The sequence below is a fragment of the Vicugna pacos genome, chromosome 32 (genome assembly GCF_048564905.1).
Source record: "Vicugna pacos chromosome 32, VicPac4, whole genome shotgun sequence".
Lineage (NCBI taxonomy): Eukaryota > Metazoa > Chordata > Mammalia > Artiodactyla > Camelidae > Vicugna > Vicugna pacos.
The window spans coordinates 10750504-10769390 of record NC_133018.1 but is presented as its reverse complement, the minus strand read 5'-3'; the positions used below and the strand labels follow the sequence as shown (position 1 = coordinate 10769390).

Here is an 18887-nt window from a genome sequence, read left to right as displayed (position 1 = left end):
AGAAATAAATAAAATATAACTGGAAAATACCCAAATGCTTGGAAATTAAACAACATACTTCTAAATAATCCAGGGGTCTAAGAGGAAGTCTCAATGGAAATTAGAAAATATTTTCAGATGAACAAGAATGAAACCACAACATTCAAAGTTTGTGGGATGCAGCTAAAGCAACGCTTAGAGGAAATTTTGTAACATTAAATTATTACATTAGCAAAGAAGAAAGGTCTCAAATCCTTAATCTAAGCTTCCCAACCCTCAAGAAACTAGAAGAAGATGAGCAAAATAAACCCAAAGCAAGCAGAAGGTAGGAAATAATAACGATAAGAATAGAAATCAATGAAAGTGAAAGAGGAAAACAGTAGGGAGAAATCAGTGAACCCAAAAGCTGATTCTTCAAAAAGATCAGTGAAATGGATAAATGTCTAGCCATACTGACAAAGAAAAAAGGAAGGAATACACATAGAAGGGTATCACTACAAACCCCACAGACGTTGAAGAGTAGTGCAAAATCCTATAAATAACTGTGTGCATAAATTGGACAACTTAGAGAAAATGAACCAATTCTTTGAAAGCCATAAACTGCCAATACCTACCCAAGAAGAAAGGGATAATGTAAATACATAATCCTGTATTTTAAAGAATTTGTACTTAAAACCATTCCATTAAAGAAAACCCCAGCCGAGATGATTTCACTGGAAAATACTGTGACCAACTGAAGTGGTATTGCCATCCAGCAGTACAATAACTATGGTTTATGACTCACATGGCTTGCTAGCTTTGCAATTATGATTCTTTTTTTTTTTCTTTTGAGTAAAGGTAGATTCGTTTAGAGAGATACGTACTACATAGAATGTAGGCTGTTTCAGAAGGCAAGAGAGAAGCCACAAGGTGTGGGGGTTGGATGCTCAGGTTAAAAAAAGTAGATCCATAGTCAAAGTGTGGGCCGTCTCCGAAGACAAGGGAGCCAGGGAGGCGGCGCAATTACAATTCTTAGCAGGTATTTTTAAGTGTTAAGTTTTAAGTGTTTCAAGTTTTGCACATAAAATGAAACTTTTCTACCAAACATTTGAAGAAGAAATAATATCCATTTTACATGATTTTTTTTTTTTTGAAAACAGAAAGGGAGGGAATACTCAAGTTGCTTTCCAAGGCCAGCATTACCCTGATATCAATCTCAGCAAAGATGGTGCAAAAAAAAAAAAAAGCCCTTGTGAACAGACACCAGAATTCTCAACAGTGTTAGCAGATTGAATCCAATAAGCATAAAAAGAAAAATACAGCATAAAGTGGGATTTCCGGATACACAAGACTGATTAAACATTTGGAAGCCAGTTAATGTAGTTCATTACACTGACTAAAAACAGGAAAACTATATAATCTTATCTGTTGATGCACAAAAAGCATTTAACAAAATTCAACATCCCTTCACAATAAAAAAAAAAAGAAAAACCTCAGCAAACTAGGTATAGGAGGGACTTCCTTAATCTGATTAGGAGTATCAGTTGAAAAACCACAGCTACATTGTAATTGACTGTACTTCAATCAAAAATAAAATGCAAAAGAAAAATAAAAACCACAGCTAACATCGTCCTTAAATAATGAAAGATTGAATGCTTTTGTCTGAAAATCCGAAACCAGGCTAGGATGTCCACTCTCACCATTCCTATTCATCATTGCACCAGAGGTCCTAAACAGTGACATAAGGCAAGTTACATGGAAAGGCAAAGGAACCAGAATGGCCAAGACAGTTTTGCAAAAGAACAGTAATCACATGGGAGGAATCACACCACCCAATTTTAAGACTTGCTGTAAAGCTCTTCTGTGCTCAAGACAGTGGGTATGGTGAAAAGATGGCCATATAGATCAATAAAACCGTATAGAGAATCCCACACAATTGACCCACGCAAATATGTTCAATTGACTTTTGCAAAGTTGCAAAAGGCAGTTCAACGGAGGAAGGATAGTACAATATATGGTGTTGGAACAACTGAATATCCATATGCAGACAAATGAAACTGAACTTCAACTTCAACCTCACACCTTGTATAAAAACTAACTCAAAATGGAGTAGATGTAAATGTGAAACCTAAACTATAAAAGTTCTAGAAAACACAGGAGAAAATCTTAGTGATCTTGGTTTCTGCAAAGTATTTAACTGTCACACCAAAAGCACAATCCATAGAAGGAAATATTGATAAATTGGACTTCCTCAAAAATTTAAGCTTCTGCTCTGTAAAGACTGTAGTTAAGAGAATGAGAAGATAGGCCACAGACGGGGAGAAAGTATTTGGAAATCACATACCCAGCAAAGGTCTTAAATCTAGAATATTTATACTTAAAACTCAACAGTAAGAAAACAACCCAATAAAAACTGGGCAAAGATAACATACACATGGCAGATAAATAAGCACATGATGAGAGAAGTTCTTTAGCCATTAGGAAAATGCCAGTTAAAACCCAGTGAGATACCCCTACCTACCTATTAGAGTGACAAATTAAAAAGAGAAGAATACCAACAGTCCAAGTGCTGGGGAAGATGTGGAAGAAGTGTTAACTCTCATGTGTTGCTGGTTGGAAGACAAAATGATAGGCTTCTCTGGAAAAAAGTCAAGCAGTTTTTTTTCCCCCAAGTTAAATGTACATTTATCTCTAACCCAGCAGTCCTAGGTATTTACCTGAGAGAAGTAGAGACTTACCTTTGCACAGAAACATGGATGTGAATGCTCATAGTGGCTTTTTTCATTGGCACATGATCAGTGGCGTCCAGAAGCTTGAGTAGGACTCAGTCAGGAGGCATTAAAGGAGATGGAGCCCCTGCCCAGGTCTGCCGAGACCACCCGAGCCAGCCCTGACTGTTGTGTGCTGATTGATTAATTTGAAGATGAGCCACCAAAGCTCAAGGAAGCTCCACCGTTTCACACAGAGAGCTGATGGAAGTCTGCTCTGAGCTAACTCAGCTCCCTCAATGTTCTTCCCATGGCTGAAGATCGTCAGTTATACTGGGGAAGAACAAAGTGTAAGAACTAGGGTGAGCCTCATTAGCCTTCAGTCTAATGATGTCAAGATCACCTTTGTACCAGAAGAAAAGGAGGAAATGATCGTTGCTGTTGGCCAGATTTTGGGAATTTGTAGCCAGCCTGCCAATTTCTGTTTCCCCACATAGTTCATAATTATGGGAAGATACTAATTTTGCACGTCGTAAACTGAGAAAATAATAGTGGTGTTCCTTTACAAATCTTAACAGTATTTGTATGAACAAAACTTTGGCTTGGTTTCTGTTTCAGATCACAAAAATGGACAGCACTTTATAATACCTCAAATGGCAGACAGGTAAGGCCGTTGCAATACCAATCAATTTTATCTGTCACTAATATTGCCTTGGATGTAGAGTCTTTAAGTGTATTATATTTTGTATTTAACAAAGCCCATACATTTTTCTCTTTTACGGCTATACAATTTGGAAATAAGACGGCTGTAAGTAAACCACCATATAAAACTTAAGTTTGAAAGAGTACCAGTAACAAATTTGCTAATAAGAAAATGGGAGTCAGTGATACCGTCACAGTTTTAACCAGCTGTGACAGTGTATTGTGGTTATAGACGTATCACAGACTATTTCTCTAGTGTGAGAAAGTATCTCTTTTGTCTATAACCGGAACCAGCAAATTGTTATTGTCGTTGTTAAGGGGTAGTTAGTAAATATTTTAGGCTTTTTGGGCCCTTTGTGAGAGCCTCTGCCGCAAATACTCAACTCTGCCACTTATGAATGACAGCATCCAGGGAACACTATGTAAATGAAGGGCGTGCCTTTTCCAATAAAATTTTATTTCTGGATACTGAAATTCGAACTTCATATAATTTTCACATGTTATGAAATACCATTCTTTGGCCTTTTTTTTTTCCCCCAACCACTTAAAAATATAAAACTATGCTTAGCTCATATGCTGAACAAAAAGTGGGCTCTGATCTGCTGACCCCTGGTCTGTAAGGTCAGATGAATTCACAGCTGCAGAAGTGAACCTGAAACCCTCATTTAGCCAATTGCCTTTACACAAATACCATCAAGAGTTTATGAAATGATTAACTGCTGTTCCGGATGTAGTCTTGCCATTCTAGTTTTTCGCATTCTCCCCTTTTTGAATTTTCTTCTGTTGTGGGTTGGTTTTTTTTTTAATACATCAGAAATTATGGCTTCTCCCCTAAAGGGCCTGGGGACGACCCTGGCAATGTTTTTTGTCTTTTAGTTAGTAGGTGCATTATCTTTTTCTTTACCATGTTGCATGATTATGGTATCTCTAGGGGTTACTTTCGCCAAGTTCTCCTCCAAGTTTCCTCACTGACTATTGGGCTGTAGAATTTCGGCCTCTGACCATGTCCATGAACTGTAATTAATACCCAAATCCCTTGGCTGTCTTAATCTTCTACAGAGTTCATGAGAATGGTTTTACTTATTTGCTTATTAGTTTTGTACGTTTTCTTAGCAGCCTGGATTTGTCTGAACTGGCAAAAGCTGCTAAGAAGAAGCTTCAGTCTGTGAGTATCTCTCTTGCCTAGCGAACTCCAGTGTGGAAAACCGTGTGTCCCGCTAATACCTGTTTTCAGCCCTCTACTGAGTCCATCAGGTGACTTGGTTCCACGCTCTAGGATGTTAAATCAGAGACAGACCATCCGGTACCATCAAAGAGTGAAAGTACTACTCAGTTTATCCAATTTATTCTCTGCTTCAAATAATGCCATTTTTATCTGTCTTTTTGAACGTGAGGACTGTGCCTATGACATTAGGAAGTTTCTCCCCATGAGTTCCCTAGTTTCTCTCAGTGTAAACGAGGGAGTGGGACACGCTTCTTGGGATTACTTCCTGTAGCCTCTTAGGATGCTAGAGAATGATGAAAGCTGATGCTGGAATGGTGAGTACCGCAGATTGACTGGCTGCCCTTTGGGGTCCAGCCCCTGTCATAATGGTCGTGCACGTCCCACGCCGTTCATCAGAGCTATGTGAACATAGACTTTTAAGAGCTGGTTCTGCCCGGGCTCTGTGCTCAGAGTTTGCCCAGTCCTGCAGGTCACAGGCTCACTTTAGTCAGCCTTAGTCAGGACCCTGAGAAATCTGCTCCTCTGGGAATGATGTCTCTCAGAGGAAGCCTCACCAGGGTGCTTCCCCAGCCATTCTAACCACCTCAGCTGTTCTCATGGCTGTCAAGATCAGAACCAAATTCTTAACTTCTTTTCTTAACCTCTAAGGGCGTCATCCAACTGGCACCCTTCTGTTCTTGCCCCACCTCTCTTCTGGTTCCCATTGTGTGTGTGGGAGGGGCTGGAGGTGTGTGTGTGGGGGTGCGTACATTTAAATACTTCTTAGAGGTTAGCAGTCAGGCCACCTTCAAGGCCACCTTCAAGCCCTCTTTCAGGAATTCTCTTTGGCCTGCAGTGTTCTCTTTTCCCAGCTTCCCTCCCTTCCATCAGGCAAGTAGCTGAAATCTGAGCCCCTTCACAGCGAGGGTAGGAATTTTCCCAAAGCCTGACTCTGTACTTGCAGCTCCCCTCCTTTCCGGCTTACTCCTCATTCCCGTTTTCACACAAGACTCTTCACTAGAACTTCATGTAATATTCAGTTCTAAATAGTACATAAAATGAATTTCTCATGACTAGCATTTAACTGTAATATGAAATAAATGTATTTTATGCAATTTGTTTGGTGTTTCTGTGTTCTGTATCTGCGGTTTTGTGTGTATATGTGTTTTATTGCCTTTCTTAAATGAAGGAGTTCATATAGTAAGATGATTAAGATGATAAGCTTTCGAGTCAGATAGTAAATAGCCTATGACTTCCTTTTAATTACTTGCACTCTGGAAGCCAATTTTTATTTTAAGTAATTCAAACTTTATAGATAAAACCCACGCTCCCCTTGACTGTCCTGTTCTGCATTTGCGAGGCTGAAAGCTGGGGCTACGTCTGTAATACTTCTAGCACGCAGCAGGCACTAGCTAAATATCTGGAACAAAGTTGAGTATAGCTCTCCAGAGCTTGGGCTCTGGGTCATACTGGTCAGGCATGGATCTCAGCTCTGCCAAGCTTCTTAGCCTCTGTGCCTTGGTGTCCTCGCCTAGAAAGGGAGCTAATGACCCAGCAGGGGTGGCAGATCAGAGCTGCTCAGTAAGAGTGAGCTCCCCACGCCCTGTGGGCTCCTCCTCTTACCAGGGCCAGTTAGTTTATCCTACAGTATCCCCATCCTCCCCTCCCTCTCTCCCTCTCTCCTTTCCTTCCTTCCTTCCTCTCCCCCTAATGAAAAGCTGCGAGAAATGTAATAAGACTAATGTATTTCTTGACTTAGTAAATGTTAATATTTTGAGAGATTTCAACTTGCGTCTCAGGTCCATCACTTCCTGGCTTTTGTGACTTTAGATGAGCTACTAACTTCTGTGCCTCAGTATCCTGATCTGTAAAGTGGGATAATAGTAGTTCCTGTCCTCAGAGAGGTGTTGTATTTAATATGATGATGTTAGCAAGGTGCTTGGACTATAAGCTCTGAGCGGTATTGCTCTGGTAGTTGTTGTTAGTAATAATAACATTAGTTTGTAACCCCTTAGAGGAAAGAGACTGGGTATTTGAGATGCAGTTTCAATTTCCCAGTCCTTCTCCACCTTATCCAGCAAAAGGCTCTCAGAGTTTGTTTTTTATTTTTTTTTAATACCCACCCTTCTGTCAGAGTTTATTTTTAATTATAAATATAATATAACCACACTAGGGAAAATTTAGAAAATAGAGAAGGGGAATCCTCCTCATTCACTGTATTCTTAATGGATTCAGGCTCAAAGTTTTGGTCTGCTTTTTCTAATTCTTTCAGATGCGTATCTTTTTGTTTTGACTGAAATGTAATTATAAGTATAGAATTTTATATACTGCTTTTGTCACCTGACAATGTGTTATACCCATTTTAATGAGTTCCTATGAGGTCTGTGCAGCCAGCTTTAAATTCTGCATTAAATGCCTTCTGGTCAGTGTGTGAATGGCCGCTGACTGAGTCCCGTCTCAGTGCCGGGTGCCGTGTCGGGGTGTAAGGAACCGTAGCGAATGGAACGAATTCAGTGTCTGTTCTCACAGAGCGGGGAAGCAATCAACTCAGAAGGAACAGCCACCAACAGGGAAAAAACGCAGGGTGCGTTTCACAAGGGAGGAAGTGCAGAGGGAGCCGAAGCCGGCCTGGGCTGGGGTTGGGGTGCTGCGCCTCGTCTCGGGCAGCCTGTCCTGGTTGCTGCCAGGTGGGCACCCCTGTCTGTGGGGCCTGTTTCGTAGGGACAGCCTACTGATGAGACAGGCTGTCCTGGGTTGGGGACGCTCAGGGAGTTTTGAGGGGCTTGGAGGACTGCTGCGGAGGAAGACAGATGTCCCCAAGGGCTGAGGGTGTTTTCCTGCAGTGACCTGTTTTAGCCTGTCAAAATGGCATGTGCTGCCTTCTTTATCCTACCAAGGGTTTATGATCCCTTATGGGGGTGAGGACTTGGCAAACATTGTCAGGAAAGAGCAGAAGGAGAGACTTTAAGGTGATACCCCCAAAGAGCAGAGACCCAGAACCTGCTTTGAGATTCACACCTTAGATGCCTCTTGTCTCCCTTATGGCACATCCCTACCTGCATGTTGGGAGGGAGGGTGGGAGGCTGCTGTGGGTGGCAGGTATTTCTAGAGGGCCTATTCTAGTGTACTATTTTGGAAATGTTACTGTCTCATTAACAGTGGGTGTTCACTAAGTAGGCACTGGCTTTGGATTAGATGTTGGAGGTAGATGGGTGAATACGTTGTACTACTGCTCATTCTCTGAGTGTTAATCCTTGTCCCTTGTGTCCCTGATATGTTCTTACTTTCAGCTAAGTAATCATTTGTTTGAAGAACTTGCCATGGACGTGTACGATGAAGTTGACAGGCGAGAGACTGATGCAGGTGACTGAACATGTGGCTTTATCTGCTAAGCTTTGTCATCAGTGAGCAGCGACAAGCTGCCAGCCTGAGTGTTACTTGCCCAGTTTCTACTGTCTTGATAAAACATTTGTCGATACTAACTTTTGTGTCTGTCGGCTTCGGAGTGTGCTACTCCGAGTCTCCCTAGTAATGTGGGAGCCGCGGCTCTCAGAGGAGTGGTGGCACACCCGTGGTGATGAGATCCTATCTCTGGCTCTTTCCTCTGGCTAGTCTGGCTTGCTACGCAAAACCACAGCACCCTGGTGACCGAGACAACCGTCGTCCCCTTCCTTCCGGTCAATCCCGAGTACTCATCGACACGCAACCAGGCAAGTGGCCAAGTCTGAGAAGTAGATATATTTGGGGAATGGCTGATACGATGGTTTACTTTCGCAGGGCTGATGTTTAAAATTTTTTGATCCATTAAAATGTTAATATCCTTTATACACACACACAGACACACCACTCACAAATTTTTTAAGAAAAGCAATAGATATTAATAGATGACTGGGAAAGAATATAAAACGATTCACGGAAGAAATATTAATGGCCTTCAAAAATGAAGAAATGTTTAACCTCATTAGTAATCAAGGAAAGCAGCCTAAAGGCATTAATAAAGTTTCACCCATCAAATTAATAAAGGATATAATAAAAGGTGCTCCAAGCTGGTAAAGATGTGTGGCAAAATGGGCTTTCTCCTGCTGCAGGTAAGAGTTTAAATTGCTGCAGACTTCAGGAAAGCAATTTGTTAACTGGCTGCAGAGGCCTCAGAATTAAATGCATCCTTTTACATAGGAATTCCTTATTTGGGAATATGTTCTAAAAATACAAAGCTTTATGCACAGCGATTTTCATCAGAGCACTGTGTGTAATAATAGAGCATTAAAAAAAAGCCTAAGCACCCATCAGGAGGAGAGAAGTTGAGGAAATCGGGAAGCCCTTTTCATTTTTATTGATTCACAGCTATATGTAATCATGGAGTCCGAGGGAATAGCTCAAGTGGTAGAGCACATGCTTAGCATGCATGAGGTCGTGGGTTCAATCCCCAGTACCTCCTCCAAGAATAAATAAATGTAATGATGGAGTCCAAGCATCTAAACTATAACATTATCTTGAAATTTTAAAATTTCCCTCCAAATTAATTTTTTTTATTAGTAGGTCTACTTCAGAATGGAGTTGATATTAGGGAAAAGGCATTCAGTAGAGCCATTTTGCTTTTGTTTACAAAAATAAATACGCATTGTGAGAAGTTAACTGTTAAATAGTTCTGTTATGTAAATAATTTTGAACTGTTCATAAGGAAAATGTTAGGTTTGATTGAATTGTCGCTGTGATTGAGTATGCTGGAAGGTCTTTGCTGAAGTCTAACAACAGTCTACTAGTTTTATGTGAATATTTATATTTTTACATCTGAGACAATTTCCAATTTTCTCACCCTCAGGGCAGACAGAAATTAGCTCGGTTTAACGCCCATGAGTTTGCCACACTGGTTATCGACATTCTCAGTGACGCCAAGAGGAGACAGCAGGGCAGCCCTCTCTCTGGTTCAAAAGGTAACAGTTCCAGACCTCTAAAGGTTTGCTACTTTGGCCTTCTAAACTTCACACAAGTGGTAAAGTTATAAAGAACATAATAGAAATTAAAGCCACCATTGACACAACTTAGTTAAAGCCTTGTAAGTTTTATTAGTGCTATGTTGTGATGAAAAGTTTCTCTCTCTGAGCCCTGGTGAACTATAAATATTTCAACGTTATTAACTGCTATTCAAATCTATCTTATATATATACAAAATTGCATCCTGAAGTTAACTCAGAAGTCTGACTTAGATCTTGTTAAAGGACCTAAGAAAATGACCTAAGAAAATAAACCCTCTTCATTGAAATTACAGCTCCCCCGCTGTTGCTTACCTTCAAAACTGAGTTCTAAAGAATTAAAATTTGTGACTATAAACTTTAAATGTCTACAGTGAGAATTACTGGGGTTTAAACTTGTGAAGGGAGCACCTGTTTCTGGGTGCCCTTTGAATCTTGTTCAGGACCTTGTTGAGGTCCTGTCTCTGTACTTTGGATCACCCTTCTTCCTCAGCCCTGATACTATATTTTTGTGGTTTTTTTCTAATTAGAGAAATAATAACATTTTTACAGAAGAAATACACACCGTAAAAATTCAGTTTTCAGTCAGCATCGCTTTCCCCAAAGACAGTAATCATTAACTGACAACAGTGTGTTCTTCTTGATTTTACTGGCTCAACCGGGTACAAGTAAGCTCTAAAAAACTATGTTAAATTTTGGTGAAGTTTCAGTGATAAGAGTCCTTTCATAAACTTGAAGTCTCAAAATGTACATACTCTTTGGTGGTTCCATTTCTAGGGGTTAATTGAGGTGGAATAGTAAGAGATATTGTATGTATATTGTATACAACACTGAAAACATTTGAAACATAATAGTAGAGCAGTGATTAGTCACCTATTTGAATAGTGCACAGGCCTTTTTTTCAGAGAATGTGTAATGACATAAAGTAATATTTTTTTAAAAAGTGTAGTATAATCCCAATTTTGTAAGGAAAACATTTGTAAACATGCACACGTACAAGGGAATATACCACATGTAAGTATAAATATAAAATCAATCCTCATTCACGGATCCCATTTTGCCAGTTCACCTACTTATTAAAATTTGTTACCTCAGAATCAGTACTCAAAGTACTTTCACGGGTAATGTGTGTGCAGAACGGCAAAAAATTTGAGTCCCCCAAAATACACGTTCCCAGCTGAGGTTGAACAAGGTGTTGCTTTTGATTTCAGCTCACACTGTAAGCAAGTGTCCTTTTCGAGGTCTGTTTAGTGCCACATTTTTCACATTTTTATGCTTTTTGTTGATGATTTCACTGTTTAAACTCGTCCCCAGGCACAGTGCTGAAGAGCTGTCCAGGGTTCCTGAGTGCAGGAGGGCTGTGATGTGCCCAATGGAGAGAACACGTGTGTTAGATACATTTCAGGCCTGGGTTACAGTGCTGTTGACCGTGAGCTCAGCATTCATGAATAAACAATATATATTAAAGTTGTCTTTAAAAAAAAGATACACGTAAAACAAGGTTCTGTATTGATCGATTGACAAAAACGTGACCAGAGGTTTGCAGGAAGCTAACCCTGTGTTTCCACTCAGGTCAATCATTAAGGTAACTGTTCCAGACCTCTAAAGGTTTGCTGCTTCCTAATTTGCTAATTCAGTCTTCACAGCAACTTTATAGACCGTTACTGCTACAAATTGACTGTGTGTAGGTATATTTGCTTAGGAAAAAGACTGGTAAGAAACAGAACAACATGTATCATAGCCATGAATGATTACCTTAGCATTAGTTTCCATTTTTCTACCTTGAATCTTTGCTGCTTCTATAATCTGATGATGTGTATATTTTAAGTATTAATTTTAAAAATTAAAATTCCTTTTAAGCAGACATAATTTATCACCCAGATATTATCTGTCAAAAGATCCGGAAACAGTATTGGGAAATAGAGGTTTGCTCGAGTTGCCTGAAAGAAAGTGGAGAGACTTGGATAATTTGTGAAATCTTTCATTCAAAATGTATGAGAGCCGATAGAATCATCCCTGCTTGCTTGTAGACCACACGTTCCTGATACGCATGTGTGGGTCCAGAGGGTCGGTCTCCTTTTTTTTCTTCCTCTCACTGGCATTCAGCTGTCAAAATGCCAATCTGCCTGTTCTTTGAGAACCTAGTTTCTAGGCTCCACTTTAACAATTTCCTTTCTGTTTTGACTTGACATCACTTTGTAAACAAGTTACAGTTATAATTGAATTCCAGTTCATCTTACAATAGTTACAGCTCTATTTTCATGACTTCTGAGCTACACCCTGTTTCCTTGAATGATTACAAACTTGGGAACCTGCCTCCTGAACCTGAGCAGCTCTTTCCTAAATCATCTTAATTAATTTGCGCGCACTTGGCAAGCAGCTCAGGGGTGTTTCAGTCTCTCTGCGCAGTTTACAGTAGGCTCTCTGTCCGATTCATAACTTGCTCGGTTATCCCTGTTTTGGTGTGAATATAACCTTGCTATTTCTGTCGTTTTCTTTTAGTCTTTTAAATGGCTAGTTTGTGGGGGGGGGGAGTTTTTTTTAAGCCCGAAGTGAGGTTGTTTGCTTCCATTTACAGACAATGTGGAGCTCATACTGAAAACAGTCAATAACCAGCACAGTATTGAGAATCAGGACAACGAGCAGCCAGACTATGACAGCGTGGCGTCAGACGAAGACACGGACCTGGAAGCCGCCGCAAGCAAGGCAAACAGGCAGAAGGTGAGATGGCGCATCGCACACACAAAGGGAGACTGCGTTGCCCTGTCACACCTCTCCTCCTGCGAAACTGCCTTATTTGTGAATCACTTGAGGGCTAGCCCTGTGGGAAGTGCTCTGGAGGTGAAGCTGAGTTTACTGCTAGCTTGGGCCAAGCAGAGGTCAGTGGGGTAAATCGTTTAAAATAGGAAGTCTTTTGTCCCTGAGTCAGTTGCTAAATCACAGCCCTGCCGCAGTTTTGACTTTATGAAACTTGTGAGGAGGGGCTGGTGGGTTTTATTTCATCCAGTGTTTAGCGTGTGACTTCTCTGGATAATACCCTCCTGAGGGAGGCCTAGTCCCTCTCGGCTGTGAGGCCGTCACTGCCCAGTAGGGGAGGTCATGGTGCAAGTGTAATGAGCACAGACAGAAGCAGAGGTGGAGGAGTCACACCTTGTTGCGGAGGAGGGGTGTTCGGGAGGTTTTGTAAGTGGGATAGCTCTTAACTAAGTGCCTTAAAGGATGCATGGGATGTGGGCGTGTGGAGAGGCAGAGGCGGGTGGTCCAGGCAGAGAGAAAGTGAGAGAGCAGTGTCTAGGGGGATGTCTGGTCACGTGTGGTCAGCCTAAAAGGAGCGGGATTCAGAAAGCTGCCATAGCGGGTGGGGTCACACTGCACAGGAGTGTGACGCCAGACCGAAGAGCCTAGCCCTCAGCCACCAGTGCAGAGCCCAGGAAGCTTTCAGGCCGAGCAGGAGGTTGGAGGTTAACCACTTCGAGTCCCTTTCTGGGAAGACTGTTCTGGGGGGCCGGAGAGTGGAGGAAGGTAATCCAGCCAGGGGAGGGCTGAAGAGGTCCAAACAAGAGCTGCCACAGGCTCACCAAAGGGCCTCCACTGGGGGGGTCTGGGTGGAGGAGAAGTCCCTGTAGCAGAGGGTGAGGCTGAAGACAGGGCAGCAGGGGCCTGGCTGGCCCACCCACTGCTCAATCTCCCGGACCTGGCCAGGAGAGGGGCTCAGCAAACGTTTGAGAATGGGTGAACAGGAAGATAGAAGAGACAAGTCTTGGCAACAAGTTGGATGTTTGAAGTGGGAAGACCGACTTCCAGGAGATGTGCCCCAAGTTTTCCAGCTTACACACAGTGGTGCCATTGGCAGGTGCAGGGAATGCGGAGGGGATGGCAGGAGCCACTTGTCCCATCTGAAGCGTCTCTGTCCAGTCTCCCCAGAAGTTCCAGGTTCACTTGCGTGAAAGCCAGGTCATGAGAGGGCCCTGCATGATGGGGCCCCTAGACTGACCGGCCTCCTCCTCCTTTCCGCCTCGCATTCCCCTCTAGCTGAGCTCTGCCTCTGGCTGGAACGCTCTTCCTCCAGACAGCTGCCTGACTAATGTCTTCACATCCTTCAGGCTATTGCTCATGTCCCACCCACCCAAAGGCTTACCCCCCCATCTGGTTAAAATGCACCCACCTTCGCCCCTACTTCAGCTTTCTTCTTCCCACTCTGCTCTTTCTATTTATTTTCCACAGCACTTAACACCTTCCATCATACTCTACAGTTACTTATTTTTATTTCTTCCCTCTCTCACTCTGTTGGGATGTAAACACCATGGAAGCAGGAATTTTTGTCTCTTATGTATCCCAAGCCCCTAGAACACTGCCTGATGCTCAGCAAAAATCTATTGAAATGAGTGAATTAATGAAATAATGAATGAAAAAAAGAAAAATGAATGAGCAGAAAGGCAGACAATGCAGATGAACACAGAGTCATCATCAGAGCAGATTTGTAGCCCCACTGTCTGGTCTGTTAGAAAATATTGACTTTAAAATTTTTCAAATATTACAGTAGCCCTGCCTTTATGTTTGATTTTTGCATTACTCTCAGAAGCCTTGACTTGGTTTGATTAACTTTGCAATCCAGCTGGCATGGTCAGAATTTGAAATTCTTTAGCTGTTAGTCTTGAATGTTATCATCATCTCAGATTGTGAACATTTTCCCCAATTTATTTTTAGAGCCTAGATTCAGATTTATCAGATGGACCAGTCACTGTGCAGGAATTTATGGAGGTCAAAAACGCTCTAGTGGCTTCTGAGGCCAAGATACAACAGCTAATGAAGGTGAATAACAACTTGAGTGACGAGCTGAGAATTATGCAGAAAAAGGTAACATGTCAATAAATGCCAGGATGGTTGACTCTTTAACCCCATAGTATAAGGAAGACTCCCAGGCACGGTGCTTGTGGTCAGAGGGAAGAAAAGCAGACCTAACAGTCTTTGGGCCACACTGTCTTTTTGGAAGCAGTATGTATTTGGATATTTTAAATTGAAGTAGTTTGACTAGAACTAACTCCAGTGTAAGTTTCCCAAACAGGACAAACATTACAACCTGTTAAGTGTCCGTATCAGCTGTAGAATCCCTTGCGCTATCCTTTGCTTCCTGGGGAGCTGGATGCCACTCCATGCATGTGATTCTTCCTTTTTTTTTTTGGCTCATTCTAAAGAATAATCACACCATGAAGACAGAGTAGACGAAAGCCCAGAACAGGTGTATGTGTTTATCAGCATTCCAGACCCCATCCCACGCCATGTAAGGGGTGCTGTCCCTGGTCCCTCTTACTGTAAGATGTTACTCACCCCGGCCCTGGCAACCCAGTCCCACATCCCCGCTTTATTTTTCACCAGTAGTTACCACTAATGTATGATGTCCTCAGAGCCACAGAGTAGGTACTCCACAAATAAAGAAAACATTGCGTTCGCGCTAGTGAGAACTGTACGCTAGTAAGAAACAGTCCCGTTTGCTCAACACTTCCTTGTCCACTGCCTTTTGAGAGAGTTAGAAATATATGAATATATTAATCTCTAAAAAGAGTGTGGCTAATAGTAGCAAGAAATACGCTGAAGAGGAGATTGCGTATGTAATTCTTTATGAGAATGCCAAGACAAGGAAGCTAAAAAAGTTCTAAATTCTGCCTAAGACCATGTGGATACTGCTCCCATCATTCAGTTCTCTACAAAAGGAGGTTTTTGTCCACTTCTCTTAAACAGAAGTGAAACAAAATATATGTCTGTGTCTTACTACTATCCTTTGAAGAATAATGCTTCAGAGTCACTATCAAGAACAGAGGACATGGCGCATTGCATTTGTGACCGGGCCTTTTTCAGTGTTACTTCTTAAGGGACAACTAAAGAACTGCAAAGAACCCGGGGCCCTCAGCTTGTCAGGGAGGAACACCGCAGTGCACCCTCGCCTGGGGCGCTGTCTAGGATTCTTTTGATGTTGAGTTCTAGATGATTTTTGGAGACATTTTGAGATAGATGGCCTCAACACTTATAATAGAAGGGGACAAAAATACTTGAAGATCAATCAGATTTTAATTGAGTACCTGTTCTGAGCCACCCTGGCCCTGTCTAGGGCTGCTTTGCAGCCATGAACCAGACAGACCAAGCACCCTTTTGCTGTAACATACAGAGATTACACTTCTGTATTTTCTGAAATATCTTTTGTTTACTGAACCATAGTTTGTCCTATTAATTGAACTAGTAAATTTTTTTAAGGTGACGTTTTTGGAAACATGATGACTTTGCCACTTGTAAATCAGTCTGCTGAGCATCACCATTTTTATCCTGTAATGCTCCTTTTTTAGTATTTGTAGAAATCACCAGAGATAACCTCATATTTCTGAAAGCAGACATCTTGAGCTTCTTTAAGAAAAGCAGTGTGGAGTTATTTGTCATATTCATGGATTATCTCCTCAGTTCTTAGAAATGCTTTTGATTTCTGAAACTATTTTCTGTAACTTTTCATTTCCTGTTATACTGCTTCCAAACAAAAAAGTGTAGTCTGGTTCTTAAGATAAGCATCATTCAGATTTATCTGAGGGCATCTCCCTAAATAAAGAGTACTAAAATTTTTTTAAAAATTGAGACCAGAAACTTGTGCTCATCAAAAGCACATTCAAGCAAAATCCAAGCTGGATGTTTTAGAGGCGTGAAAGTGTTAAGGTAAAGTTTCAGATTTCAAGGCCTTGTCTAAAAATAAAAAACTCTAGAAGAAGGTTTTCACATAGACGGACAAGCATGTAACCAGACCCCCTGGTCCTTCGCTGAGCTGTTGTGCTCTTCGCTGGCTGGACCTTGACCATTTCACGTGAGGGTACGAGTTCCCCAGTAAGTAGCTTTGACGGGCACTTTATGCCTGTCTGTGTTCTGGAATGTAGGGATTTTCAGTAGCTGCTTGTCACTCTGCAGCTGTTCTCCCTTTGGAAAAGGAGTTGCAGTTGAAAGTTACACCCTGAAAGCCTTTCTGGCGTCGAAGCAATCTGTATCATTCCTTAGGGATCCCTCTTTGAGAAACCTGAGAATGAGAGTATTTCTGTGGCAGAGGCAGTAAATCAGACTTTCACAAAAGTTTGGCACTATTATTATAAAGTATGCAAAATGTGTTTATTTACTGAAGATACATTGATTTCATTTCAAAGTTAGGTAAAGTTTTTATATATAGATGTATATATATATAGTTGATAAAGTAGCATGATTTGTGTCTGATCTTTCACATTTGACAGTTGCTTGGAAAAGATGCTAATTAATGAAGAGGAGCAGCCACTATTGGTGTATTATTCACAGATCGGTGCTTTCTAAATAGAAATTGAAAGTAACTCCTAACACTGAATGGGTTTGCTATTGAAAAAGTAATGATCTTCTGGTGCAGACACAGTTGCCTGTGGACGTAAGCCTTGGCCCTAGTGGGGAATCTGGTCAGATTTTACAATCTCTGTCAAAGAGTAGACAGCTGAACTCATACCACATCCAGCTTTTAAAATGTCCTGGAAGATGGAGGAGCACCAGAGGGGAAGGACGTTGTGCAGCCTGGACTCAGTTAATTGTGTTTAAAATGCCAGACGCTAAAGAGTAACACGATTCCTTGCTGATCCTTTAACTCTAATTCATCCAACACGATGAAGCGGCCTGCATGTGAGAAATGGAGAGAGCGTTCAGGGTCTCCAAGTGACAGCTTCTAACTAAAATAGGGTGGTGCCCGGCATAGTAGGGTGTTTAAAGCCGACACCACCATTGTCACATTTTTGGGTGACAGAGCCAAAGGAGAGAGAGGCCAAGTATTCCGGCTCTGGCTGAAAGATGACCGATCACCAGAGGGCAGCGTGCCACGTGGAGCGTTCAGATGAAGACGCTGGTAGTTCAATAGGTCTCCGGTTCCCTTTCTGATATGTTAATATAACAAACTTACCATGATCTGGTTCCCTCTCTTTTTTTTTAAAAAAAGTGCTAAATTGTTTGGAATATCAAAGAGTATTATGTAATAAAAATTTGTTGATCTTAATTTTTCTTGTCGGCTCTTTGGGAAGCAATAGCTCATCGGATTTTTCGTAAGCTGAATTTCACTGTCTTTCTTGCTTTGCAAAGTGACTTCTAGTTACCTTTGTGCTGCTTCCATGGTGTCTGCTGACATTTTTGGCATTTGCAAATTGCTCAGGGCTCATTTCAAAAGCAGGTTACCTAAGTGATGTCTTAATGATCTCAAGCTCTTGCTCGAAACAGCCATAGAATAATCCAGAGTACAGCTTGCCTGCAAACATTTCCCAGGCCCGCCATGACCAGTTTTTAAGCAGTTAGACATTTCGTTTTTAAAAAGTCCAAACTGCAACTTTTTCACATTCAGAAATTAGCTGTTTAATTTGCTTAAGTGGTGAAGTGAGTTGATCGTGTTTCACTCATACTAGAAGAGTTTTTGTCTGTAGATGCCTTTGACTTTCCACCCAGCGAGCTGTTACTGTTCTTATTGTATGCGTTTACTCGGTGTTTGCTTTTTCTGCTTGCTGTAGAAAAACACAGTCCCACTGCCAAACATTTCTTTCAGCTTCAAACACTCCAGAGTGAAAATTCGAACCTCAGGAAACAGGCCACAACCAATATATATCAGGTGCAAACTGATTCTGAGTACACAGACACTTCCAACCACTCTTCCTTAAAGCGACGTCCGTCTGCCCGGGGCAGTAGGCCCATGTCCATGTACGAGACGGGATCAGGTCAGAAACCGTATCTCCCAATGGGAGAAGTGAACCACCCCGAGGAGAGCAGGACGAGACTCCAGCCTTTCCCCGCACACGTAAGTAACCCCACTGGCGCTTCCGCTCTTCACTCTCTGTGCAGCCTGACTCCCGCCTTCCTTCTCCTGAACCTGCACACCCCCAGTCTCTGCTTTAGAAACTGGGCTATGTGAGTCCTTGTGTTTGCTGTATTAACATGTCCACGGACGCTTGCAGGGTTCCGCAGGCACGCAGGGCCACTGGCCAAAAGTTTTCCACCAGCACTGGGGGTTCTGGCTTTTGCTCAGCACCCCCCGCCTTTTACCTCCCCCGTATCCATAATATCTTTCCCAGCCAGCCATTATTGGAATTTTTTTGGTAACAAGCTGCTTTTCCCATTTCCAAAAACAAAGACAAATTGTATAGGTCACCAGCAGAGTAAGTGCCGTCTTCTTTGAGGTAGACACGTGTGGTACGTGCCCCTTTACGGACAGGGGCCCCTGGAATTCATGGTGCCTTCCCTGCTCCTCCCACTTGAGCAGGTGGTGTCTGGCCTGGGCTTGCTGGCAGGTCTGGAAGCCTCTGGGCCTCCTCAGCCCCTGGC

General features: G+C 42.1%; 1 protein-coding gene across 12 annotated transcripts in view; it reads left to right on the top strand.

The window, feature by feature from the left end:
- Positions 1-18887, top strand: part of GIT2 (GIT ArfGAP 2) — a 46731-nt gene that overhangs the window by 13842 nt on the left and 14002 nt on the right. For 3 of the 12 annotated variants that reach the window (XM_072953600.1, XM_072953597.1, XM_072953596.1), the window contains exons 8-15: positions 3285-3330; positions 4482-4533; positions 7863-7935; positions 8185-8282; positions 9395-9506; positions 12124-12266; positions 14253-14402; positions 18115-18363. In XM_072953600.1, the coding sequence (XP_072809701.1) occupies positions 3285-3330; positions 4482-4533; positions 7863-7935; positions 8185-8282; positions 9395-9506; positions 12124-12266; positions 14253-14402; positions 18115-18363 (923 nt within the window). Of the gene's footprint in view, positions 1-3284; positions 3331-4481; positions 4534-7862; positions 7936-8184; positions 8283-9394; positions 9507-12123; positions 12267-14252; positions 14403-16801; positions 17578-18114; positions 18364-18887 lie in introns of those variants that run through there. The other 9 variants (XM_072953603.1, XM_072953601.1, XM_072953598.1 and 6 more) reach the window with 8 other exon arrangements.